The sequence below is a fragment of the Podarcis erhardii genome (genome assembly GCF_964252035.2).
Source record: "Podarcis erhardii genome assembly, chromosome: 13".
NCBI classification, from domain to species: domain Eukaryota; kingdom Metazoa; phylum Chordata; class Lepidosauria; order Squamata; family Lacertidae; genus Podarcis; species Podarcis erhardii.
In genome coordinates, this window is record NC_138502.1 from 670,195 (window position 1) to 696,355 (window position 26,161).

General features: G+C 44.7%; 1 protein-coding gene across 9 annotated transcripts; it reads left to right on the forward strand.

Annotated features, from left to right (window-relative positions):
• Positions 1-672: 672 nt before the first annotated feature.
• INCA1 (inhibitor of CDK, cyclin A1 interacting protein 1) lies at positions 673-26,161 on the forward strand. Of its 9 annotated transcripts, XM_081835777.1 has the most exons (8): positions 4,148-4,209; positions 4,248-4,332; positions 7,164-7,298; positions 13,181-13,285; positions 14,435-14,477; positions 19,184-19,395; positions 21,922-22,120; positions 24,128-26,161. In XM_081835777.1, exons 2-8 carry the CDS (start codon positions 4,277-4,279, stop codon positions 24,278-24,280), a joined length of 903 nt encoding a protein of 300 aa, XP_081691903.1. In that variant the 5' UTR covers positions 4,148-4,209; positions 4,248-4,276; the 3' UTR covers positions 24,281-26,161. The 9 variants fall into 9 exon arrangements, with proteins under 9 accessions (XP_081691902.1, XP_081691909.1, XP_081691901.1 ...); XM_081835776.1 differs by lacking the exons at positions 4,148-4,209; positions 4,248-4,332 and adding an exon at positions 673-855; XM_081835783.1 differs by lacking the exons at positions 4,148-4,209; positions 4,248-4,332 and adding an exon at positions 888-993.

The window sequence follows — 26,161 nt, forward strand, 5'->3', positions numbered from 1 at the left end:
CAGGATTCACAGGAGCAGCAGATCCCAGTGCAAGCCTTCACTCACCCCTTCTTTCCTAGCAGGGAGGGGGCGCCATTTTGTGGTTCGCCTCAGGGGCCAAAATGTCTTGGGCCGGCCCTGGCTATCAATGGCCACTCTGGCCACAATGGCTATGTTCTTAGAATAAGAAAACCATAGAGCCGAAAGGGGCCGTGAAGGTCATCCAGCCCAACCCCCTGCGATGCAGGAATCTCAGCTAAAGCATCCCGGAAAGCTGGCCATCCAAACTCTGCTTAAAAACCTCCAAGGAAGAAGAACCCACTACCTAAGGGAACCCGTTACACTGCTGAACGGCTTTTACTGTCAGAAAGTTCTTCCAGAGGTTGAGCTGCAATCTCCTTTCTCGTCACTTAAAGCCATGGGTTCGAGTCCTGCCCTCCAGAGCAGGAGAAAACAAGCTTGTTCCCTCTTCCATGTGATAATCCTTGAGATACCTGAAGATGGCTCTCATATCTCCTCTCAGTCTCCTCTTTTCCAGGCTGAACATCCCCAACTCCTTCAATCGTTCATCATAAGGCTTTGTTTCCAGGCCCTTAATCCTCTTGGTCTCCCTGCTCTGTGCCCCTTCCAGCTTGTCAACATCCTTCATAAATTGTGGCGCCCAGAACTGAACACAGGATTCTAGGTGGATCTGTGACTCATCCCTCTATGAATTAAAGAAATGGTGGGCTCTCATCTGGCCGGAGGCCTCTTGTTCTTTCTGCGCTGCCCTCGGCTACAACAATTCGCACACAAAGTGGAAACCAGCTGCTGGCTGAGGCTTGTGGGGGAAGGTTTGCTGGGGGGAAAACAAACAGTGCAGAAATCAAATCCCAGGTAATGACTACGGCCCTGATGGGAGGAAACTGTAGGGCAGGAAACGCTCCTGTGCATTTCCTCACGGAGGTGGCCGCAGCAGGAAACAGATGGACAGGAGTTGGCACCGGCCGTGTCAGCTGGAAAATGCCATTCATTGTGGGCGCAGGCTTTGCGCTCAGATGTTAAGTCCTGTTGTTGTTGTTGAGTCCTTTAGTCGTGCCCGACTCTTGGTGACCCCCTGGACCAGAGCACGCCAGGCCCTCCTGTCTTCCACTGCCTCCCGCAGTTTGGTCAGATTCATGTTTGTAGCTTCGAGAACACTGTCCCACCATCTCGTCCTCTGTCGTCCCCTTCTCCTTGTGCCCTCCATCTTTCCCAACATCAGGGTCTTTTCCAGGGAGTCTTCTCTTCTCATGAGGTGGCCAAAGTCTTGGAGCCTCAGCTTCAGGATCTGTCCTTCCAGTGAGCTCTCAGGGCTGATTTCCTTCCGAATGGAGAGGTTTGATCTTCTTGCAGTCCATGGGACTCTCAAGAGTCTCCTCCAGCACCAGAATTCAAAAGCATCCATTCTTCGGCGATCAGCCTTCTTTATGGTCCAGCTCTCACTTCCATACATCACTACTGGGAAAACAATGGCTTTAACTATATGGACCTTTGTTGGCAAGGTGATGTCTCTGCTTTTTAAGATGCTGTCTAGGTTTGTCATTGCCTTTCTCCCAAGAAGCAGGCGCCTTTTAATTTCGTGACTGCTGTCACCATCTGCAGTGATCATGGAGCCCAAGAAAGTAAAATCTCTCACTGCCTCCATTTCTTCCCCTTCTGTTTGCCAGGAGGTGATGGGCCCAGTGGCCATGATCTTCATTTTTTTGATGTTGAGCTTCAGACCATATTTTGCGCTCTCCTCTTTCACCCTCATTAAAAGTTTCTTTAATTCCTCCTCACTTTCTGCCATCAAGGTTGTGTCATCTGTGTATCTGAGGTTGTTGATATTTCTTCCGGCAATCTTAATTCCGGTTTGGGATTCATCCAGTCCAGCCTAAATCCTAGGAATGTATAACTGTACAGCTAGAAGGGTCATCTAGGTTCATCTAGTCCAACCCCCTGAAATGCAAACTGTGGGGGGGATCTTGTCCCTACACACTTGCCACTCTGGGGGGGAAACACTCCACATTTCCTAAGCATCTTCATGCAAAGCCTGAGAGTGTATAGGAGAGCCATTTTGGTATAATGGTGAGGGTCTTGGACTAGGACCTGGGAGGCCAGAGTTTGTTTGTTTTTTGTTTGTTTGTTTTAAAATAATATTTAGTCAAATTTTAAAAATTACAAAGAGAAAAAAGAAAAAAGAAAAAAAAGAAAAATAGAAAGGACAGAAAAAATACAAACAATTGGAAAAAAACAAAAACAAATCAAACCTTTACATCGCATATTTTCATTCACTTACTTCCTTGACCTCCTCACGCCTCCCATTTTTGTATTCTAATTCATTTAAATATTTCAGCAAATCCTTTCCAGCTTTGTTTTTATCTTAATAGTTTATCTTAATATATTGTGGTTTTGCATTCTCTTCTTTCACCAAATTGTTTTTACTTAATCCTTTATATCTTTTCTGCTAAAACCACATCATTCTATTCCAACATCTTTCTAACATGCCTTAATTTTACAATTAAAACTCTGGGAGGCCAGAGTTTGGATCCTCCTCACTCGGCCATGTGACCTTTGGCCGGTCCTCATCTCTCAGCCTCACCTCCTGGCAGGGCTGTTGTGAGGACCAAAGGGGCAGGGGAGATCTCCCTCAAAGAATTCTGGGAGTTGTAGTTCAGGCCTCACGGAGCTGCTATTCCCAGTCGCCTCTGACAGACTACAGTCCCCAGAATTCTCTGAGGGCGCAGGGAACGGGGTACAAATGTCCTCGAGCCCCAAATGTACAAAACAAAAACTCCTCCATTTCTAGTAATTACTTCTTCCGTTTGCCTGACCAGCAGCAATCTTGTTAGTCCCTCCTTTAGGGCTGTTTTCTTTTACATTTTTTTTTATAAGTGATATTTTATTAATTTTTCAACAAGAAAAAAGTTACAAAACAGTGAAAAAAGAAAAAAACACAACAAAAATACAAAAACCAAAAATAGGCATAAAAAAGGATAAAGAAAAAAAATCCCTCTTTCTGGTATCTTACCACACATTTACTTATTTTCATGACTTCCTCACACCTCCCTTTTTTGTATTCCATTTAAAAATTTGTTCAGCAAATCCATACCCTCTTAGTTTACCCTTAATTGTTTATCCTCACATATTATAACTTCAAATTTTCATCTAATATCAATCCAATCTTACATCTTCTTATTTTGCCTTATTACTAGAACCGCTTCGTTTCATTCCAACGTCATTGACATTCCATAATTCTACAATATTTCTGTAGATATATTTTAAATTTCTTCCAGTCTTCTTCCACCAACTCTTCTCCCTGGTCTCGGATTCTGCCAGTCATTTCCGCCATTTCCATGTAGTCCATTACTTGCATCTGCCATTCTTCCAGAGTGGGTAGATCTTGTGTCTTCCAATGCTTTGCGATGAGTATTCTTGCTGCTGCTGTAGCGTACATAAAAAAAGTTCTATCCTTAGGACTGTTTTCTCTTACATATACGAGGAGAATAACGGCCCCCATTGTTTCCCTCATCCTCTCCGTGGCGGCCTCTGTTTCCTTCACTTTTTCCCTACATATTTGAGAACAAACTGCCCCTTCCCTACTGTTTGGTAAAAGTTGCCCCTCAGGCTTTTCCCCTAACAATTTGGCCGCCACACACCCTTCTTCTTTGTTTCTCCTCCTTCCGCTCCAGCCATTGTTTTCCCCTCTTCCTTTCCACAACCTCCTTTTCCCTCACTTTCTCCCCACCTTCCTTTACCCCCAGAACCCAAAATGTCCCCCCTCTGCTTATAATTACAGCACATCTTGCAAGCAGTTCCTTCGGTCTGTTCTGAGGGAAAATATGGGGAATATTTGACTGAGGAGGAGCTAGCCAAGGAGAGGGGCAAAAAGAGATTTTAGCCGCTGTCCCACCCCACAAAGACATGCCCCACTTTCCCCCTTGAACCATGTTTTTCCTGTCACCCCCCCCATCCTTTAATTTCCTGATCTTTCTCACTTAAGTCCCTCATGTTTCCCCCCAAAAAGCTGCCCTGTGGCAGTTTGCCTTGTTTTCTATCTCTTCCCACAGCCAATATCCAGCGCCTTTCATTTTCCCCGCCTTTTCCCGCCTCCCTCTTTTGAGCAGCCTGAGGTAAATCTGTGAGGGAAATTGGGCCAACACAAAATGGAGTAACCTTTGTACCTTTAGCATACTTGAGAGACATCGCCAAAAAAATATGCTTGACTCTATCTATCTATCTATCTATCTATCTATTTATCTATTGACATCTATCTATCTATCTATCTATGGAGTGAATGACCATCCTGTCAGACATTATTAGCATGAGGAGAAAAATCAACATAAAGAGACCGTAATGCATTATTTTTTTGGACAGGGAAAACTGCTTCCATGAAGAAAATATTTGCCTTTAGGGATTTGTCACAGTGAGGGTGAAGTGAGGGGTAGAAAAAGGTTATTTGCCTTGGGCAAAGGTAACAGGCAAGAAAATGAAGCAGGATTTTCTTGAAAAAGTCTTTGCTTAAAAAAAATGGCGGTGGTGGTCATGTCGTGAGGCGTCAGGTGGTTGCCATAGATGGGTGTTTATTGGGGTGACCTTCAACAGGATGCCCTACAAAAAACAACCGCCACCCATAATGGAACTGCTCCATTGCGATAATAAATAATTCTCTAACAATAATTTCACTGAGGTATCACCAAAGGGGAACGGGGCATATTTTATACATTGGGACAGGTCATCTTCCTATTAATAGTTCAGATTTAACATTAAATCCTCACAGGAAAAAGGTAGTAGCTATGGTTTTTTTTAAAAAAATAACCATTTATTAATTTTTCACAAAGAAAAAAGAGCTTTACACATTTTAACATAAACTAGTAAGTTACTTTCTCGTTTGACTTCCTGTCCTCCCCTTCCACGGTTTCCATATTTACCTTAAAATGGTGCATATTTCGCCTATACTATTAATTACATACAATTTAACCTATTTATCTTAATAATTCACGCTGTTGCTCATATTTCAAGTCCTGCTGACATTTTCATCTTGCTGTAACAGTTCTTTAAATACGTAGTCAATAAAAGGTTTCTGGTCCTCAAGGATTTCTTTGGGATTTTGGTCTCTCATCTTTTCTGTTAATCTTTCCAGTTCCACGTACTCCATCATTTTCAAAAGCCAATCTTCCTTTCTTGGAACCTCTCCTTCTTTCCATCCTAGGAATACAATATCCGTGCTGCTGTTGTTGTGTACAGGGTAGTAGCTATGTTATTTGGGTCGCAAAAACCATTTTATTCTGTGAACCGCCCTGAGACCCCTGGGTATAGGGTGGTATATAAATAATAATAATAATAATAATAATAATAATAATAATAATAGCAGAGCTTTCCAAACTGTGTCTTGTAACATATAAACGATAGAATCTGCTCCCAAAAAGTGTAGCGATGGCCACCTGTTCTGACAAATTCATGGCTAATAAATAAGGCTACTAGTGGCCTCCATTGTCACAGGCCACTTTTCTTTTTCTATTATTATTATTATTACAAATAAAAATAATAAACAAATAAAAATAAAAATGTGCACACACACACACACCGAGACTATTCCATTGTAACTATCCAACCTCCCAAAATTTCAACACCTCTTGTGATGGTTTGACCCCCTTTCCGCTTTAACAGCACAAATTCTACAAATACTTTCCATATCTCCTCAAAATCATTTCTTCTGCATATTCCCCGTCTTACCTTAATAGTGCATGCTATTAATAGCTAAATCCCACACCTCTTTATTTTATTCTTCCATTTTATATTCCCCTTGCCCCTTCCACTTCCTAGCTGTAATAACTCGTGCAGCCATCAATAAATTTGTGAGCAAGTCCTTGCTAGCCTGCGAACCTTCTTTTTTTAAAAAAATAATATTTATTAAGGGTTTAAGGATTACAAAAAGAAAAAGAGGAAAAAACAAAGTTTAACAAAACAAAACAATACAATACATTACAATAAAAAGCAAAAAAACCAACAACGAGTATTCCCATAACTTATCTTTCATTTACTTGTTTAATTGACCTCCTCACACCTCCCTTTTTTGTATTCTAGATCAATTATCCATTTCAGCAAATCCTTTCCCTCTTTTCAAATTTTTGTCCAGTAATTTATCTTAATATTAATATAACTTTACTTTCCCTCCTTTCACCAATTAACAGTCTGTTTTTTCCTAAAACTTTATAACATTTCTGCTAAAGTCACATAAATTCATTCCAACATCATTCTAACATTCCTTAATTTTACAATGTTTCTGTGAATAGTCTTTAAATTTATTCCAATCTTCCTCCACCGACTCTTCTCCCTGGTCTCGGATTCTGCCAGTCATTTCCGCCAGTTCCATACAGTCCATCACCTTCATCTGCCATTCTTCCTGCCTGCGAACCTTCCACCCCATCGTAAATCGATAACAATGCTACCTCTGGACTTTTGGTCAGCTTTAACCCAGTGGTTTCTTTTATCTCCTTAAACACCCTTTGCCAAAAGAAATTGTACATATTTGCACCCCCACCACATGTGAACATAAGTCCCAGACAGGCCACATTCCTCTGAGACCCAGTTACTTGGAGTCAGAAGTGGTTCTTGGGCTCAGGCTTCCATTTTGGGGTATCTGCTTAGCCATTGTGAGAAAAGGGTGCTGGACCAAATTAATTTTTTGGCCTCATCCTGCAGCCAAGGTCTTATTGTGTTGTACACCAAGGAATAACCCTGTACAGTGGTGCCTCGCAAGACGAAATTAATCCGTTCCGTGAGGCTCTTCGTATAGCAGTTTTTTCGTCTTGCGAAGCAAGCCCATTGACAGCTTAGCGGATTAGCGCTATTAGCGGTTTAGCGGCTTTTAGCGGATCAGCTGATAAGCGGCTTATCAGCGGATCAGCTGATAAGCGGCTTAGGGCTTAGGAAAAGGAGGAAAAAAGGGAAAAAACCCCGCAGGAACTCGCAAGACATTTTGTCTTGCGAAGCAAGCCCATAGGGAAATTCGTTTTGCGAAGCGCCTCCAAAACGGAAAACCCTTTCGTCTAGCGGGTTTTCCGTCTTGCGAGGCGTTCGTCTTGCAGGGCACTACTGTATATGGTGGAAATCATAGAGGAATGAAGTGCTGGTTTTGTGTCTTCCTTGTGTGACTCACAGATGGTTGCGATTCCTTCCAGGATAACTGACAAGAGCACAGAAAGTGTTGTTGCGAGTCAGACGCAGGAGAACGGAAGAGCGGATCCTCAAGGCTTTAAACCAGCCGGTCGCACTATGGAAGGAGAGAGCAGCACTTCTTTCATGCCCTTTGTTAAGTAGGTTTCTTGCGTTTGCCACAGAGATATGTACATTTAAAAAAGGAAAGGAGAAGACATGTGCGATGTGCCGTGTGTGCTTTGACAAATTGACATTCAAGCGGTGCACATTGTTAAACTATGGAACTCACTGCCTGGGGAGGCAGCAATGGGCACCAACTTAGACAAATTATTAAGATAAAAATACGGTTGGAAGGATTTGCTGAAATAACAAATTGAATTAGAATACAAAAATGGGAGGTGCGAGGAGGTCAAGGAAATAAGTGAATGTAAGCAAGTGATGTACAGGTTTGATTTGTTTTTTATCTTTTTTCTTCTGCTTTTTGGTTTTTGATGATTTTTTTAAATATGTATTTTATATGTATTGTTTTTTTATCTTTGATTGATATTATTCTCTTTTTTCTGTAATTTTTAAAATCTTAATATTATTTTTTTTAAAAAAAAGCAATGGGCACCAACTTGGATGGCTTTAAAAAAGGATTGGACAAATCCATAGAGGAGGAGAGGGCAGGCAATGGCTTCTAGCCAGGATGGCTATGTTCTGCCTCCACAATTTGAGGCCAATTGCTGGAAGCCGCAGGAGGGGAGAATTGCTCTCCTGCTCAGATCCTGCTTGCAGGTTTCCCACAAAGTGCATCCTGCTAGCCACTGTGAGAACAGGATGCTGGACTAGATGGGCCATTGGCCTGATCCAGCTAAAGGCAGGCTCACAGATTGGTTTGGGTACTTTCCCACTTCCTTTGCTCTCTCTAAGATGAAAATCCCCAGATACTATTCTCAGCAGTGGTCTCCGAGGATAGAGAACCCTCCCCAAACCATAGTTTATTAGTTCAGGTGTAACACCAAGCCGACAGTTTGTCCCAATTGTCGTTTGCAAACCAAATGGATTGAAGTTTTTAAGCAGGTGTCTGAAACAGTGTTGTAAAAGTGCCTGCCCAATATCGACAATGAATATGAACTTATTTCTTTATTTTGTTTCACAAACTTTATTTTAGTTATTTCATAAAACAGAATTTATTTATTTTATTTATTTCATAAGATGCCCTGGTTGATTGTAAAAATAAATAAATCTCAAAGCGGTTTACAAAAGATAAAACAACAAAAGCAATAAAAAAAACCCTCAGCCCTACTTTTAACACATACAAAAGTTATAAAATCAAAGCAGATTAAAATTATGTCAGCTTTCTAGATATCTGGTAGGTAAGCTTACTTCAACAGGAATGCTGTACAGTGAAGGCACCTGCTTGGTGTCATGAGGCAGGGAGTTCCAAAGTGCAGGTGCTGCCACACTTAACGGTCAAGTTCTTACTAATGTGGAACGGGCATCGTGTGGCACCTGTAGTAGCACCAATTCTGCCAATTAGGCACTCATGGGTTCAGACAAACTCACAGGTAAGCTTGTCCAAGTTGTTAAGGGCTTTATATACTAATAGCAACACCTTGAACTTGGCCCTGGGGCAAATAGGCTGCCAGTGCAGCTCTCTGAGCACAAGTGTTAGATGCTAACAAGGCCTCCCTCCTGTCAGCAATCGCACTGCAGCATTCTGCACCAACTGCAGCTTCTGGATCAAGCGTGAAGGATGCCTCGCATAGAGCGCATTGCTGCAGTCCAGTCTTGAAGCAATCAAGTGAGTTTTTGGGGTTGTGATATGGGGCAAAGTGTGGGGAAGAGGCGGGAGGTGTAGGGAGCTGGAAAGCAACTAGAGATGACTTTGGATGGATTTAACTTTTTAAATTAAAAAAACAGTCTCCCATCTGCGACCCTAGATTGGGCGAGGAAAAGGGTCCCTGGTTTGGGGAGCCTCTCTTGCCCGTGGTGGTGAATAGGGGTTAGAGGGTCAGGACTAGGATCTGAGAGAGACCAGGGTTCAGGAGGGCAACCAAAATGGTCAAAGGCCTGGAAACGATGCCTTATGAGGAACGGCTAAGGGAGCGGGGCATGTTTAGCCTGGAGAAGAGGAGGTTAAGGGGTGATATGATAGCCATGTTCAAATATAGAAAAGGATGTCACATAGAGGAGGGAGAAAGGTTGTTTTCTGCTGCACCAGAGAAGCGGACACGGAGCAATGGTTCCAAACTACAAGAAAGAAGATTCCGCCTAAACATTAGGAAGAACTTCCTGACAGTGAGAGCTGTTTGACAGTGGAATTTGCTGCCCAGGAGTGTGGTGGAGTCTCCTTCTTTGGAGGTCTTTAAGCAGAGGCTTGACAACCATAGGTCAGGAGTGCTCTGATGGTGTTTCCTGCTTGGCAGGGGGTTGGACTCGATGGCCCTTGTGGTCTCTTCCAACTCTAGGATTCTATTCTATTCTATTCTATTCTATTCTATTCTATTCTATTCTATTCTATTCTATTCTATTAACACATGACCTGCTGCGTCAAGGCTTCCCCAGCCCAGGAATGGCCATTGCTGTTGAATTAGCTGCAACAACAAAACAAATTCCTTCCAGTAGCACCTTAAAGACCAACTAAGTCAGTTCTTGGTATGAGCTTTCGTGTGCATGCACACTTCTTCAGATATCTGAAGAATCTGAAGTATCTGAAGAACTATCTGAAGAAGTGTGCATGCACACGAAAGCTCATACCAAGAACTGACTTAGTTGGTCTTTAAGGTGCTACTGGAAGGAATTTGTTTTGTTTTGACTATGGCAGACCAACACGGCTACCTATCTGTAACTGGAATTAGCTGCAGTTAGTAAAAGGCGCTTGCAGCCCTGGCCTGAGGCTAGTACCTGAGCCTCCGGGCACAGAGTGGATACAGAAGGAGCCCAAGCTGTGAAGCTGCTCCTTCAGTGGGAGGGCAACCCCATCGAGTGTAGGCTGGGCTGACTCACGGCTGCGAATGACTGGGCAAGGCAAGAGTTAGATAATGAAGTTAGGACTGCAAGAGGGAGAAGTTAGCCTTTAAAAACTTTATCCAGTGAGGTAATCACACCAGATCTGCAGGAAGTCCTGCTGCTGCAGCTTTATTTAGCAGGGTGTGGAAGTGATAAAACAGCAATTTGGGAAAGTGTAAATAAGAAGCCGTAGGCAAAAGTTACCAGCAGGTGGCAGAGAGAAATTGAATTGGGAGATGTGGAGGTATTTACAGGAATCAGAATAATCCTCAATAACCCCTGTTTTTCTCCTGGAGGCTAAGAATAGCCTCTCATTTTGTATAAAGGTTGCCGTTGTGTTTTTGAGATGCTGGAAAAATCTGTGAAATGTCTTGCTCTCTGAGATGGTTTCCTTACTGAGGATTTTTCAATTCAGCTTTACTTCCGCACAGCCTTGAGATCTGCAGTCTGTGTTACATACATCAGGTGGTGTAGAAATGTAGAATAATTTGGCTTAAAAGCGAGGGGGGAGGGATGTTAAACAGTGTCTAGAAGAACAGCCTAACAATCTTGAGAAGAGGAAGCCGGGTGCCCTCCATCTTTCCCAACATCAGGGTATTTTCCAAGGAGTCTTCTCTTCTCATGAGGTGGCCAAAGTCTTGGAGCCTCCGCTTCAGGATCTGTCCTTCCAGTGAGCACTCAGGGCTGATTTCCTTCAGAATGGAGAGGTTTGATCTTCTTGCAGTCCATGGGACTCTCAAGAGTCTCCTCCAGCTGGTCTACTAGGGCAAATGGGGCACCACCCCCCACCAGTCTCCATGGTATACTTCAAAACCAGGAGTGCCAGCTTGGCACCACAACTGTGGAGGCCATGGGTGCCATGCATGCTGCTGCTTGAAATTTGAGGGTGCCCATTCCTTTCGTGGGGAATTTTGTGGGTGCTTGGGCACCCAGGGCCCCAGAGAGTTGGCACCTATGCTCAGAACATATCAAATGGGGTACTGGTACCTCAGTGATGGTCTAGGGCAGTGGTTCTTCTTCGTCTCTGGGCCACACTTTCAGAATAAACCTTTTTTTTTTTTACACCATATTTTTTAATTGATAAGAAATACAGTGGGAAATAAATCAACTCCTAGCAGTGCTTGATTTATAGTTTAGAAGACAACTGCGGGACAACCAGGAGGTATAAGACAATGCAGCTACGTAACAACATGACCTCACCTGGAGTACTGTGTCCAGTTCTGGGCACCATAGTTCAAGAAGGACACTGACAAACTGGAACGTGTCCAGAGGAGGGCAACCAAAATGGTCAAAGGCCTGGAAACGATGCCTTATGAGGAACGGCTAAGGGAGCTGGGCATGTTTAGCCTGGAGAAGAGGAGGTTAAGGGGTGATATGATGGCCATGTTCAAATATAGAAAAGGATGTCACATAGAGGAGGGAGAAAGGTTGTTTTCTGCTGCTCCAGAGAAGCGGACACGGAGCAATGGTTCCAAACTACAAGAAAGAAGATTCCACCTAAACATTAGGAAGAACTTCCTGACAGTAAGAGCTGTTCGACAGTGGAATTTGCTGCCAAGGAGTGTGGTGGAGTCTCCTTCTTTGGAGGTCTTTAAGCAGAGGCTTGACAACCATATGTCAAGGAGTGCTCTGATGGTGTTTCCTGCTTGGCAGGGGGTTGGACTCGATGGCCCTTGTGGTCTCTTCCAACTCTATGATTCTATGAATCATTCCCCAAAAATAATTATAAACGTGCCTCTTACATATCTACCTTAAATATGTATGCAAACCCGATGAGAGGTATCAGCTTGATGCTTTTGCTCTCGTTTTGAAAAGGTCTATCCATATCTGTAAATAAAAGAATAAAAATCAGCTTCTATGCTACACTGAAATGTTTCTGTGATAGTCCTTGAGTCTTCCTGCCACACTTTCCATGCTCTCCTGCCACACCAGGGTGGTGCAACTCACCCTTTGAAAACCACTAGTCTAGGGTGGTACTGCCCCCTGGGGAGGTTCCCTAGGGGGTGCTAGGAAGCTTCCTCACCCCCTAGGGACACTGGAGTCGCAGATGGCTATCAGGCTTTGAAAACCTGGTTTTGCTGGATCAAGTTCATCCAATAGTTTGAACTGGATTTTGGATTAATTGTTCAATTAATCATTACTGTTTTGAATTCCATTGTGTTACTACCTTCCTTGGTGGTGGGTTGTGCAAACTGCTCTTCTGAATAATGCTTTTTATAGGGTCTGGGACATGGGAGGTGAGTTTATGGAACCAGGGAGGCGTTGACCTAAAAAGGTTTAGGAGGAGGTCTAGGAGGAGGCTTCTCCTACATCTCTCTGAAGCCCTAAAGCCGTTTGATCATGAACTATTTCAATGTCTGTGGGCAAATGGTTTCAGTTTCTTTTTTTTTAAATCAACATCCAGTGCTGTAATAAAAAAAAAAGAGGTTGGGTAAGTAGCAATTAAACAAGCAGCTTCTATATAAACCCACATAAATTAAATATTAATTTGTTAACTTCAAAGAGTGCTGGGGGCAAGTAGGAAATTGGCAAGGCATGGAGGAACAATGAGACACGGCCCATCCTCTGAGGAATAAATATGTTCCAAAGTCTTCCTCGTATATATTTCTAAGATCTGCTGGGCTGGAACGCTCCTTGCATTTGGTTGTTAACTCTTAACAAGCCGCTAGGCTAGTACATACAAAGGTTGTGAGGATGCTTGGAAAATATATATGATCTGCTTGGTTATCTCATCATCCTGCGCTAGCTGTACCTGAAAGGTGAGCTGATATTTTCCAAAAGGAACTTGCGTTTTCTGCCCCTGCGATGCCAGCACAGCCTTTCTCAAGTTCCTTTTACAGCAATGATATGCCCCTAGCTATGCATCTCTGCAGAAAAGGATGCAGATTTGGAGGGGTTCCCATCAAAGTCATAATAGTCATGACTCGGTGAAATTTAAACGCAGCAAACAGGTAAGTTGTTGGAATCCATGCTTTGAATTGCCAATGAAATGTTTGTGCTGGTCTATGCTTACGTGTGATGTAATCTGCTCTTTCTCCTTTTCAAGACAGTCCAAGATGGTCAGCAGATATCAACAAGAAGTAGAAGCAGAGGCTGCCAGCTCCGACTGTTCAAATAGCAACATTTGGGATGGTCTCAGCCAACAACCAGGGTAACACACACAGTACTGTGCATAATGGTCCAAAATACAGACACAATCCTTTCAGTTACAGATAGGTAGCCGTGTTGGTCTGCCATAGTCAAAACAAAACAAATTCCTTCCAGTAGCACCTTAAAGACCAACTAAGTCAGTTCTCGGTATGAGCTTTCGTGTATCCTTTCAGGAGAGCTTTACTAATTCCCCTCCATTGCCCCCCCCCCACCGCTGGTCCATAACTCAATACAAAATGTTGTTTATGTCAGCATATCATTGCACTTTGGGCTACCCCCCTGAAACATTCAGCTACTTAAGTCATCAAGGAGAGAAGAGGAATGTGCAAAGCGCATGCAAAAGCCTTTGCAAATTCTGATCCGTTTGCCAGGGCAGCCACTGAGCTACAATATCAAAGTTGCAATACTCTGAAAAACCAGCCAGGATTTAATAGTGCTGTTACGTGCTACTCCAATCTCTGAGCAGCGACAAACTCCAGGGGTTGCTGCACTTACCCAGCTTTTGGTTTCCTTGGATTGGAGGCCATCAGAGACTGTGGTGTCTTTGGGATATATGGTTTTATTGACACATATATACAACCTGAACATAGGATGGAGGGGCCCACACAGCATCAACACTCAAGTTTTTTGGTCCTTATTGGTATGAATATATATGTTTGGAGACATAACAAAATAAAAAAATTCCTTCCAGTAGCACCTTAAAGACCAACTAAGTTAGTTCTAGGTATGAGCTTTCGTGTGCTGTTTGGAGACATGTGAGCATTGACTGCTGGTGTGAGTTGGAGATGGGCAGAGGAAGATAGGCTTTATTTATTTGTTTGTTAAAATTATGCCCCACTCTTCCTCCCAAAGGAACCCAGGGCAAAATATAAGTTAAAAGTTAGTGTTCTGCATAGTTCCTTGACCATCCCTGTGGTTAGCAGGAGCCAAGCACTTATTAAAAAATAAACAAATTATACAAATGTACCTATTCAGAACAGTCAGCCTCTGTTTAGTGAAATTTGGATTCTGTGCACATAGCGTCAACCCATTCCTGTGCTTGTCGACTGCTAAGGAGTTGCATCCCCCAGCCCCCGAGTTATGAATGTAATATATAAGAGGCATTTTGAAGTAAAAGCCAGTGGTACTTAGTTGCACATTTATCTTTCAGCTCCTGCTGGATGGAAGAATATAACGAGGCACCGTCCCTGCTGGTAAGTTTTCATGGATGGCAAGATGAGGCTTCCTTTGAAATCATTTGCTTCTTTCCTGCGGAACTAATGCCCCATGTAAAAATAGGAAAATGCAAATAGAGTTTACCCTGATTAGTGAGCTCAGCTGTGTGTGTGTGTGTGTGTGTGTGTGTGTGTGTACTTCCCTTTGCAAACCTCATTTGCTCTGTGGAACCTGAAACCTTTCCAGCGGGAGTGTGTGCACTGCAGAAAAGATGGAAGGTAATTTTACGTGGAGCATTCCAGACACACCGAGCAATCCTGCACGCAAATTACGCTGGGGGTGGAGACACCTTGCTGCTCCACCAGCAGAACAGCTGCCGTATCTTATACCCACTCAGCCCAGGAGAGAAGGGGGAAATGCAGAGAACCAGGCTGCACACACAGCCATAACTCACCCAAAGGGGCTGTGCCAGCGACGATGCCATCTTCCCACAATGTGCCCAAGCTCCTGTGCCTGTTCTGGAGACAGGCACGGGAACTTGCCCTCCCACAGTAAGCAGTGACAGCCACCAACCTGGATGGCTTTAAAAGAGGATGAGACATATTCATGGAGGAAGGGAGCCACAATCGTTGTGTTTTACCCCCACAGTCAGAGGCGGCGATGCTTCCGGATACGAGTTGCTGGAAACTGAGCAAGCGAGAGTTGCTCTTGTGCTCTAATCCCGCTTGCAGGTTTCCCAACAGGCATCTAGGTGGCCAGCATCCTGGACTAATGGCCACCTAGTGCACTCTCTGGCCTGATCTAGCAGGCTTTTCTTATGTTCTCATGTTGGATTGGAAAAGGTGGACCAAGCATAAAGTTCCCAATTCCCTCTTTCCCCCTACCAGTTTAGAAGGGAGGGCTGGGGCTGGCAACGGTGTCTTGCCCTCCCTGTCCAAAAGGCCACAGGCGACCGTCCTCTTGCTTCTTGTTGTGAGCCAGTTCCTGACAGTGATGTCACTTTTCCCACCTTAGAGAGTACATATTCTCCTCACCCCCTGCTCTGTGGATGAGGCTGAGTAAGAGGCTGCTTCACCACAGTCTGCCTCTCCGCTCCGAAACCTGTTCCCTCTTACATTCAACTTGCAAACAACATTCCTGGCTTCCCCCACAGTTACAGGAATAACACAAAAATGATACGTATGGCAATTTCTCATGTTTTGGGTGTGTGACAGCACTACCACCTTTTAAACATTAAGGGGGGAAAAAAGATTGATTGCTTTGCAATTCTAATTCAAATCATGGTAGCTCCCCCCCACCAAAAAAACAACAACCCTATTCTCATTGAAGGGGTGGGACATTCCTGGCAGCCTTTTGCACTTCCAGTTTCCTTGGGAGGAGGAGGTAGGAAGCAATCACTCCTGAGAACAAAAGCCCCAGGACAAAGCACATTTTCAATGCCACGTTCCTTCTGCTTGCCATTTTCTGGCGTACTTAGCCACAGCTAAGTACATATGGGCAATAAGAACAGGTTTCTTGAATTGCCACTCACCACCACGACCGCCCCTTAAATAAACTTTCTCTTGAAGTAGGTGAATATTGTTTTTTTAAAAAAACAACACCACAAATAAATAAACACAGCCATAAATATTTATTGAGATGCATTTCTTGGAGCTTAGGTCTTTCTCCTCACTTATGCTCCTTTGGATTAATTATCTTCCGACATGCATGGCTGTATCTCCATGTGTTATGATTTCTCCACACTTAGCTCACTGGCTGTTGCTAATTAGAGATGCTCTTGGCTGAGTGAAACTGAGCTCATTAGGTCTGTTACCAGAAAAATCCGAGGGCTCCCTTGGACAAAAAGTAAAGACACCAACCAGAGTAAATTGGAGCAAATCAGCAGCCTGTAGGCTTGGCCTTTATTGACTGTTGCAACAGGGTGCTCCCCTCACTTGCAGGTGAGAGGAAAGACACAGAAAAATGGTGTGCAAGACCTTATAAAAACTTTTGAAATTCCCCTCCTCTAGGTCAAGCCCACCCCCAGAAACATCATGCATACATTACAGAAAAGAGGGGTTGAGGGAGGAGTTGTGGTGGTAACCTGAGTGTCCTGTCACCTGGCTGGTTCCCTTCTCTCCCCCTCCCCATGAGTCACTTCCAGGAGACAAAGGGGAGTTGGCAGTTTCCTGCCCCCTGAGGGAAGATCTGATCATTGCCCTTTGTTTCAGTCCATGCTGAATCCACTCCCATATGCAAGTTCTTTGTGATCTTGATGGTCTTCTTTCTAGGACCATCAGGGTTGGCATAGCAACTGGGCAGGGCTCCTGTGGATGTGCTGGGATGCTGAAGGGATTATGGCTGCCCTGTATCAAACCTTCCCCATTTTGTAGTCCTTCCTTCATGGAGTAAAATAAAAGTAGAACAGTGCAAATCTGATGTATGGTTGATTTTCTATGAATTTATAACAGAAGCGTAGCGTATGTAGTGTGTGAGGGTGAGTGTGTGTGAAGTTTGTACAAACTGAATGATTGGGGTGGGGGGTTCCTGCTACAGGTCGAGGGCTGGCAGGTTAGCTGGCACAGGGAGAACCCCCCCTCCCGCCACACACCCCAGAAACTTGCTTCTGAATGAGGCACTGGGGTCTCACACCAGGGAACAAAACCTTGGCACAAACAGTCTGTGTCCTCAATATATATTGATGGATTGCCTGAGGTTTTTAAGGTGAGCCTCTGGAGAAAGTTCTCCCCAGAAAGTTTTGCTTTGGGTGCACTTTCTTTGCAGGGATAGTTTCTTCTCCTCTTTCCCATTCAGAAGGGAATGTAAACTGGCTTCCTCCCTCCTCCCTTTCCTCGGGCTCCTTAGCACCACCCTGGCTTCTCCTTGCCCAATGGGCTAGCGCAAGCCCATCTGAGGGCAGTCCAGAACTGCCTCTGAAAGGCCCACTTGGAGGGAGCTGATTGAGGCCTCCTGAAAGGAGCAGGCAGGTGGCAACTGTACAGAAGGGGGCGAACTCCATCAGTCCCCCGGAGAGCGCATGAGTGGCATTCACCCACTCATGTTGCCCAGCAACAGGCATTCTCTGAGGCAGACTGTTCTGATATTGGAGGTGGTACACATGACTAGTAGACTTGATCACCTTATCCTTCACAAATCTCTCACACGTCCCCTTGAGGGCTGTCCACGTAGACGGCCGTTGCTACATCTCGTGGCAGCAAGTTCCATAGTTTAAGTTTATCTGGTGGGGAACACGTCATGCTCTTTCTGGGGTCGTTTGTCCACCTTGGGCCCCACCCTACACTCAGCTCTCGCCTGGAACCTGTCATCAGGCAACAGCGGCCACACCCCGGAAATGGCTTTGACTGGCCGGTTAAACCAGGTGAGGATAGCCAGTGGGTCTGAAACCTTCTGTGAATTAGGGGCTTCCCCTGCATGTGAAGACAGGCTCAGGTGGATCCAACAGTGGGTCCAACGGTCAAGAAGGGTGTGCTGTAGAGGGAAGTGAAGGGCAAATGGAGCTTGTCCGTCTGGGAAGGGAGCCCATCTTGGAAAAGGAAAAGTCTGACCCTAAACCTCCACTGCCTCGTGGGAAATTTTCAGGAGAAGAAAAGCTGAGGAGTAAACCTGACACAAATCCAGAGTGGAGTCCCTAAGATGATTGGATGGTGCCTCGTACGCCTCCTTCTAGCAACTCCTGCAGCCAAACCGGTGCCCAGTGTCTTGTTCTGCTTTCCTTTGGACCACATCAGTGAGGCCGAGAGGGAGGTCTTGTCATCTGGGCAGCCAAGGACCTCCATACATGCTGCCCAGACTTGTGCCCTGGGGGTGTTCACTTCAGTGCTGCTGACGCAGCAGTTTGACTTCACCCCTGGAGGCGAACTCCATTGTCTCTCCAGACAGATGGATGCCGATGACAACAACAATTGAGAGGAAGCTGTTGCCTTAGTCTGTTCTGAATCTCCCAACATTCAGCTTCATTGGAGGTCCCTGTGGGGCTCTTGCATTACGGAAGAGGGAAAATAACTGCTCTCTGCTCACTTCCTACACACACCAAGCATAACTGTATACACCTCTATCATATCCTGCCTTACTCACCATATTTACATACTGAAAAGTCCCTGAATGTTGCAACCTTTCCTGAAAAGGAGAGCTACCCCATTCCCTTGATCAGCTTGGCTGCCTCTTTCTGAACCTTTCCCAGCTCCACAATTATCATTTTGAGGTGAGATTACTAGAACTGCCACTTGATTAAATAAATTCTACTTTGTTAATCAGCCAGGTAGTCATTGACTGATCATTAATCAACTGATTTAGATCTGCACAAATGTGCATGTGCGAAAAACAATGTCTTCCAAGATAAACAAAGCATACTTATCTTCCTTGTAAAATGATGCACCCAGCCACCTGCAGTTTTTATAAGTACTTGGAATAAAAATAGCGAAAATCTGCTGAACAATTAATTAAAGGCTGCATCTTAGCTGATGGGAATGATTTTCATTGATTAGTGTGACTAATTGGCTAATCAGTGCAAACTTATTTTAGAGAAATCAAATATAAGTTGTAAGTGCAATAAATTTTCAAGAAAGAAAGAAGTTTGTGAAAACCCTTTGTTATCTGAAGTATTAATCTGCCCAGTTGCCACTGAAGATGCACATTCCAGCTTTGGCCATTTCTGCCTCTGCAATCGTCATCATCACCACCACCACAAAATAGTAATGTCATTTAATGAACCAGTGCCAAATTCTTGCTTTCTCTATCCCTTCAGACATCTGGCTGTGTAGTGCAAAGGCCTGGTGAGGGCGAAAGAGACCCTTTCCCCTGGCAGATTATTTCAACCACACAGAAACTCCCATCACCCAAGGAGCTGTGCCGGAAGAAGAGAAAGGGGCCAAAACGAAAAAGACTTGAAAATGTCAGAGCCTTGTCTGTTTGCTATCATCTGGAGGAGCTGAGGCGGCGGCAAAGCAGCATGGACGAGTAAGGAAACAGACCTTTTGTCATGAACGGGAAGTTAACCTCTGACACCCTAGTCACCTGCCAGGGGTGGGAATCACTCAGCATGGTTCTTTGAGTCCCCTTGGGGTCCCAGGGCCCTTCCAGACAAACTGTTTATTGATAATTCATCCTAATTTGTTCACACAGAGGGATTTGACAAGTTTGGCTATTAATACATAGAAATGTAGAGTTGGAAGAGACCCCAGTGGCTGTCTATTCCACCCCCCCTGCAATTCAAAGAATTCCTGACATTTGGCCATCCAACCTCTGTTTAGAAATCTCTGATGAGGGAGAGCCTGCCAGCTTCTGAGGGAGTCAGTTCTGTTGCTGAACAGCTCTTGCCACCAGAAAATTCTTCCTCAGGTTTACCTTTCTTGTCATTTGAATCCATTGGTTCCTACCCTCTGGAAAACAAGCTTACTGCTTCTTCAATGCGATAGCCCTTCAGATATTAGATATTCATATATTCATATCCTCTCACGCTCTTCTCTTCTCCAGGCTAAACATCCCCAACTCCCTCAACCATTTTTCACAAGGAAAAAAAAAATTCCTTCCAGTAGCACCTTAAAGACCAACTAAGTTAGTTCTTGGTATGAGCTTTCGTGTGCATGCACACTTCTTCAGATATTTTTCACAAGGTTTAGTTTCCAGACTGGGCCGCCCTCCTCTGCGCACATTTTCTTTGCCAGTGTTGTGTCAAAGGGAGCATTATCCCCCGATTTCCATTGCATTTTCTCGTCATTTTCCTTATAGCAAAAAGTCTGATCTTTAGAGGAAGTGGGTTTGCTGCACAAGCGCACCAAAACCATCACAATGGCACAACCTGAATTTGCCAGTATGCGATTGAATCCCACCCCAAAATTGTGAAAGCCTGGCCAGGCCTTCTCTGTTGTACTCTTGCTTTAAGTCTGGACCACAGAGAAGTAGAGAACACACCTCTGGGAATTGCACAATCAAACTTGGGAAGGGCCGAAGTTGCACTGCAAAACCTGGGCTGGTTGGCATCTGTCTGTCTCAGGAGACAACAGAGGAATGCACCTTTGTGGGCAAAGTCAAACTTTAGGTACTAAATTTCTGGTTACAATTTCCTCTTATTCTCCTAGTCATCCTTGCAAGTTCTGAATATTCTATCATCTTTGCTTGCCAATCAGTTTTTGTGGAGGATTACATCACCTTTCCAATTTTTTGCTATTAAAGTCCTGGCTGCTGTGGTTGCGTACATAAAGAGGGTTCTATGGTTCTTTTGTATATCAATGGACATAATGCCTAACAAAAAGGGCTCAGGGTTTTTTTTTTTTTAAACGAGAATTTAAAGATCTTTTTAAGTTCATTGTATGTCCCAAAATTCTCTTATCTTCGCACAATCCCACCACATGTGCATAAAGGTACCAATCCCTTTTTTGCATCTCCAGCAAACATCGGAGCTTTTCTTGTACATCTTGGCCAGTTTGGCCGGGGTCAAATACCATTGGTACAGCATTACGTTTTCATTATGTTTTCTCTCAAATTATAACATGCAGTGAAACTTATGTCTTCTCTCCACAGCCTTCCCCATTCATTCATATATATATTATGTCCGATGTCCTGGGCCCAACGGATCATAATTGATTTTACCTCTTCCTTCTTGACTTCCCAGTCAAGGAGGAGGCTATACATCTGGGTTAGATTTTTCCCTTAGGCTGGATTAGATTTTCCTCTAGTTTTGATATTTTTCCAGCAAATCCTTTTTGTTTGTCTACACTTAATCTTTCATTAAGTTGGAAATACTGGAGCCAATCTATCAGATATATACAAATTTCCTCAGAATCCTTTAGTCTCAGTTTATTATTTTTTCCTTTAATAGCATTTTATATGTTGCCCAATTTCCCTTCATATTTTTCTTCTTACCCTCCACAGCTTTGATGGGTGAGATCCACCAAGGGATTTTAGGTTCTAGCAGATCTTTATACATAATTCATGTTTTATATAAGGATTTTCTTATTATATGGTTTAAGAACCCTTTGTGAACTCTCACCTTATCATAAGCTAGACGAGGGGAGGGGAAGCAGAACTTTAGACACAGTGTGGTTATAGAAAGAGGAACTGTGTTGCTTGTCCCTAGCTACGTCTGGGCTCTGACCAGTAAGAATCGCTATGGTTATTGTATATTATCTATGTATTTCATCTTTTATTTGTAAGCAACCCTGGAAGGTCCATTGCAGGGTGGCTTATAAATATTTTATATAAAATTCCTGTGAAACCGGCACACACTGTATTCCTGATGGCTGTGGTAACACCGAGACGGGGTGAAAACTGCATTTTCCCAGGAGCAAAGTATTTCATGTTGAATGCTTGGAATATGTTTTCCTGTAGCAGAAGTGCTCCCTTGAGGAAACTTGCCTGGATCCCATGCAGCAGCTGAGTAATAATAACCGAGGGAATGATTGCACACAAAGATAAATATGCAATCCGGAAAAGCCTTAAATGTCAGCATTCCAGCCTTTGCAAATACCTGTTTTCTGTTTAAAGGCTGAAAAAGGCTAAATGGGGTGTCCCCCAGCCATTCTCCGAAGGAGCGGGAGGAACTGCCGACTCGCCCACAAAAGTAACGTGCCATGATGATGATGATGATGAAGAAGAAGACGCCCTGAGCCCCTTCAGCATCCTGAATCCAGCTTTCCAGCTCTATGAAGAGCACCCAGTCTTTGGCGAATGCAGCCAGGCGCAGGTAAGCTAGAATTACGAAGCCACGGAAAACAAGGGTGCAAGCTGCTCTCCACACCAGAAAGATGGTGTGGTGATGGGCCTCTTGCCTCTGGGTCTCCTCTCTCATGATCGGAACAGAACCACCTGCGGCCTCCTTTCTCTCACAAGGAGGCAGAATAGACCCACGCACCATTTCTCCACCAGGGCAAGCAAAATGTATTCTCACAGGCCAAGGACACTGTCTTGTCAGGCAAAAGCACTCAAGCAAGGCACAGAGCACAGCCAGTGATGGCAGTGGCTGGCGAGAGGAAGTGTGGCATGGGGAGGGGCATGGCATAGGGAGAGCCCTAAGGACCAGATGGACCCAACTCTTGAGGTTCCCTGTCCCTGAGTTAGAGCCTGAAGGAATGCTAAAGGTAAAGGGACCCCTGACCATTAGGTCCAGTCGTGACCGACTCTGGGGTTGCAGCGCTCATCTCGCTTTATTGGCCAAGGGAGCCGGCGTACAGCTTCCGGGTCATGTGGCCAGCATGACTAAGCCGCTTCTGGCGAACCAGAGCAGCGCACGGAAATGCCGTTTACCTTCCCGCTGGAGTGGTACCTCTTTATCTACTTGCACTTTGAGGTGCTTTCGAACTGCTAGGTTGGCAGGAGCAGGGACCGAGCAACGGGAGTTCACCCCGCCGTGGGAATTCGAACTGCCGACCTACTGATCAGCAAGTCCTAGGCTCTGTGGTTTAACCCGCAGCGCCACCCGAGCAAAGTTAAAAAGTGGAGAAATTCCTTTCATGGATGAGCAGAGAGATTCCTGCTCCTGGAGGGGAAGGTAGCCTTTGTTCTGCCACGCTTTTAGGTGAATTAAAAGGCATATGGGTGTTTAGAGACATCCAGAGTTGCATTGTGGTTGAGCCAGTATGGTGCAGTGGTTAGAGATAGCTGACTAGGACCTGGGAGGTCAGGGTTCAACGCTCCACTCAGCCTTGAAGCTCACTGGGTGACCCTGGGCCAGTCCCTGCCTTTCAGCCTAACCTACCTCACAGGGTTGTTGCTGTGGGGATTAAATGAGGTGGTGGAGAACCATGTACGCTGACACCTTGAGCTCCTTGAAGAAAAAGGTGGGCTGTAAATGCAATTAAAAAATAAATAAACTGAGAGGGATGGCTGCAGAATCTGTGGGTGGTTTCAGATAGCCACCATTCCTCTGCTAGGACTATTTGTCGCTTTTAGTTGCCAGGTGATGGTAATTAATCTTGGCACCTTCCATTGAGTGATGCTTGCTGAGTCTTAAAGTTCATTGAATTCCCTTATTCAGCCAAGTTTCCCCTGTGTTTGTATCACTGCAAGAAGTCAACATTTGTTGGGAAAGGCCAGTTATTTGATTTTCCACTGTGAAGTAGAAGAGGTATGGAAAGCTCACCTAGTTGTGGTGCTTAAATTAAAAGGAGTTGTTGGTTTGCAACTGCTTTCTGCCATTCTAGAAGAACATCTGCTGGATCAGACCCAAAGGCGCATCTAGCCCAGAATCCTGCTCCCTAGAGTGGCCAGCCTGTGTCCCTCCCCACAACCACATCAACTTGTATTTGCGTATATATCTATTGTGATTGACAGCTGTGATGGCTGTGCAGCAAGATTTTGTCCAGGCCCCTTTTAGTGCCACCACTGCATTTCATGGCAACAGATTCCATACATCTGCTCTTCATTCTGTGCAAAGTAATAATTTTATTTTGGCTGTCTTCAACCTACTGCAGTCCACTCCACTGAGTGATGGAGGAGAGGGCCACAAGTGGCTACTAGCCGTGATGACTATGCTCTGCCTCCACAATTTGAGGCAGTCAAAAGCAGTTGCTGGAAACCCTTGGAGGGAAGAAAGGGCTCTTGTGATTGGGTCCTGCTTGCTGACTTCCCACAGGGCCACCTGTTTGGAACAGGATGCTGCACTAGTTAGGCCACTGGCCTGATCCAGCAGGGCTCTTCTTATGATGAGGCAGGGGCAGAAACCTGCCCGAGTAACAGCTAGCTTCCATTGCAGGTCCTTTATCCGGAGTGGAACCCCACTGTGAGAGAGCAGCTGAGGATCCCTGAAGAAAGCCCTGTGATCTCCTACACAATGGCTACACAGGACAGGTACCAAGCCTCAGTAGGCTGCTTCTACAGGGGATTCAAACTGCAGTCGGAGGAATGACCCTGATGGCGTATGTAGCCAGAGCTTGCATGTGTGTGTGAGTGTGTGTGAAGGAAAACCTTTCTCAAAGCACTAATAGCCTGCGTGGGCGGGCGGGAGATGGCAGGCTGCTGCTGCTGCTGCTGATCCATGCATACTGAATTAACAGGCAGGAACTGGGAAATGAGATGGAGAAAGTGAAGGGGTATATATCTCAAAAAGACCTGCCCTGTTTGACTTCTACCCATAGCAACTCCCCCTAGTTCTTTGGAAGTTTATTTTATTTTAGCAACAATTCTGTGACCTTATTTGCTTCACACACACACACACACACACACACACATGTCTAGAGGGAGTTTGCTCTCAGCAAATGTTCCACTGTCGGCTGGGGCGGGGGAAATAAGAGGGGGAGCCACTGCCATGGGAGACATCAGGAGTGTTTCCATAGTAATGCAGAAGAAGAAGTAGAGAGGAGGCCTTGCTTGGATCTAGCTCTGCATCCTCCTTCTCTCCCTCCCCATATAGCGTAGGTGTGTGCTGTGCCATGTTTATTTGGAATGAAAACCCCACCAGGCAGCTTCCACTAGTCTGGAATCTTTTCCCCTCTCACCTGCAGCTCTCAGGTCTGGTAAAAGACCATTCTGGGACGCTGGAATTCATACAAAGTACCTGGCTGATCTGAGGGGCTCTTTCTTTCCCACACACCTCTTCCCCAAATAGGCAACTTCTTGCTCGGCCTTTCAGCAGCAGCCATCTGTCCCCCATCCTCCCCGCCCCATTCTCTTGTATCCATTGAGAAGGATAACTTAAATTGTGCCCTTCTTTTTCTTACAAAAGAGTCAGGGTTATGCTTATTCTGCTTTGACAAGATCTGTCTGGGGGAGTTTGCTGCATCTTCCCATTCCAGCAAATGTGATGCCAAAGGGGTCCCTCACTGACGCCTCACTTCTCTCAGATCACTTCCTTCTCACCTCCAACGTGAATTATAAATGCTTCTGAGACTGACCAAGTCTTTGTTGCAAAGTGTCTAGCATGCCACACTGCAGACCAAACTGGTGGAGGAGGAGGAGGAGGACGAGGGAGGGAGCCCTGTTTCCCAGGTTCCCCTTTTGATGACTCAGAGCAAAAGAGATAGAAGTTTCATTGAATTTTTGCTTGTTCTGCATGAGGGTAAATTGTTGTCTGTCTGGGGCCAAATGGATTCCAAGAAGCTCACAATAAGGGGCTTAGAACTGCTTCACAGCCACCTCAAAAGCCAGCCTGAGCTGAGAAACAGCATTCTGCAATCATTAGCAATAATATGGAATGTCGAGTCCAAACACTCCAACCATGCCCCAAAGCTCTGTATCCTCAGTGGTTTGGGATGGAATTTAAAACACTGAAAATGTTTTATTTGGGGGAAAACCCTATAAACACAATGACCACCAGGCTTTTAAATGTATGGCTGCAATGTTCCTGAAATGCAGGGAATCTCTTTATAGGATATTTCAAATGTTAGCTTTTGCACGAAGCCCTTCACAGGTGCTTTCACTGCATACCAACTGTTCCAATCTCAGAAGGGTACTGTGACCCACAGACCAGGCAACAATACCTTGCTAAAAATTGTTTTTAACCAAAACTCCCAAACCTGAACTATTTTATGGCAGCCAGTAGCTCTAGAGTACAAAGCTTTTCAAACTGCTCACTGATAACAGTTAATACATGGGTAGTATAGCTGTGCTAGGACATAAAAAAAAACCAACACAACCCAAACTGCAGTATTTGGCTGCATCTCTTGTGCTGCATTAATGCAAGTTAATGTTGAAATACCATTAATGTGAAAGGAAATGCTGTACCGTTACATTTAAAAGGTAGAGTTTCAGTTGTTTTAACCTTCTATTAAATGCATAGTGTGCGACCAGA

What these genes read in the sequence shown, in the direction of transcription:
- INCA1 (XM_081835775.1), top strand. Translation starts at nt 1,608, where the DNA reads ATGGAGCCCAAGAAAGTAAAATCTCTCACTGCCTCCATTTCTTCCCCT. An exon ending in GGTCTCAGCCAACAACCAGG is followed by an intron (nt 13,286 to 14,434) that starts GTAACACACACA and finishes TTTATCTTTCAG; the next exon opens with CTCCTGCTGGATGGAAGAAT. An exon ending in CGGCAAAGCAGCATGGACGA is followed by an intron (nt 19,396 to 21,921) that starts GTAAGGAAACAG and finishes TTCTGTTTAAAG; the next exon opens with GCTGAAAAAGGCTAAATGGG.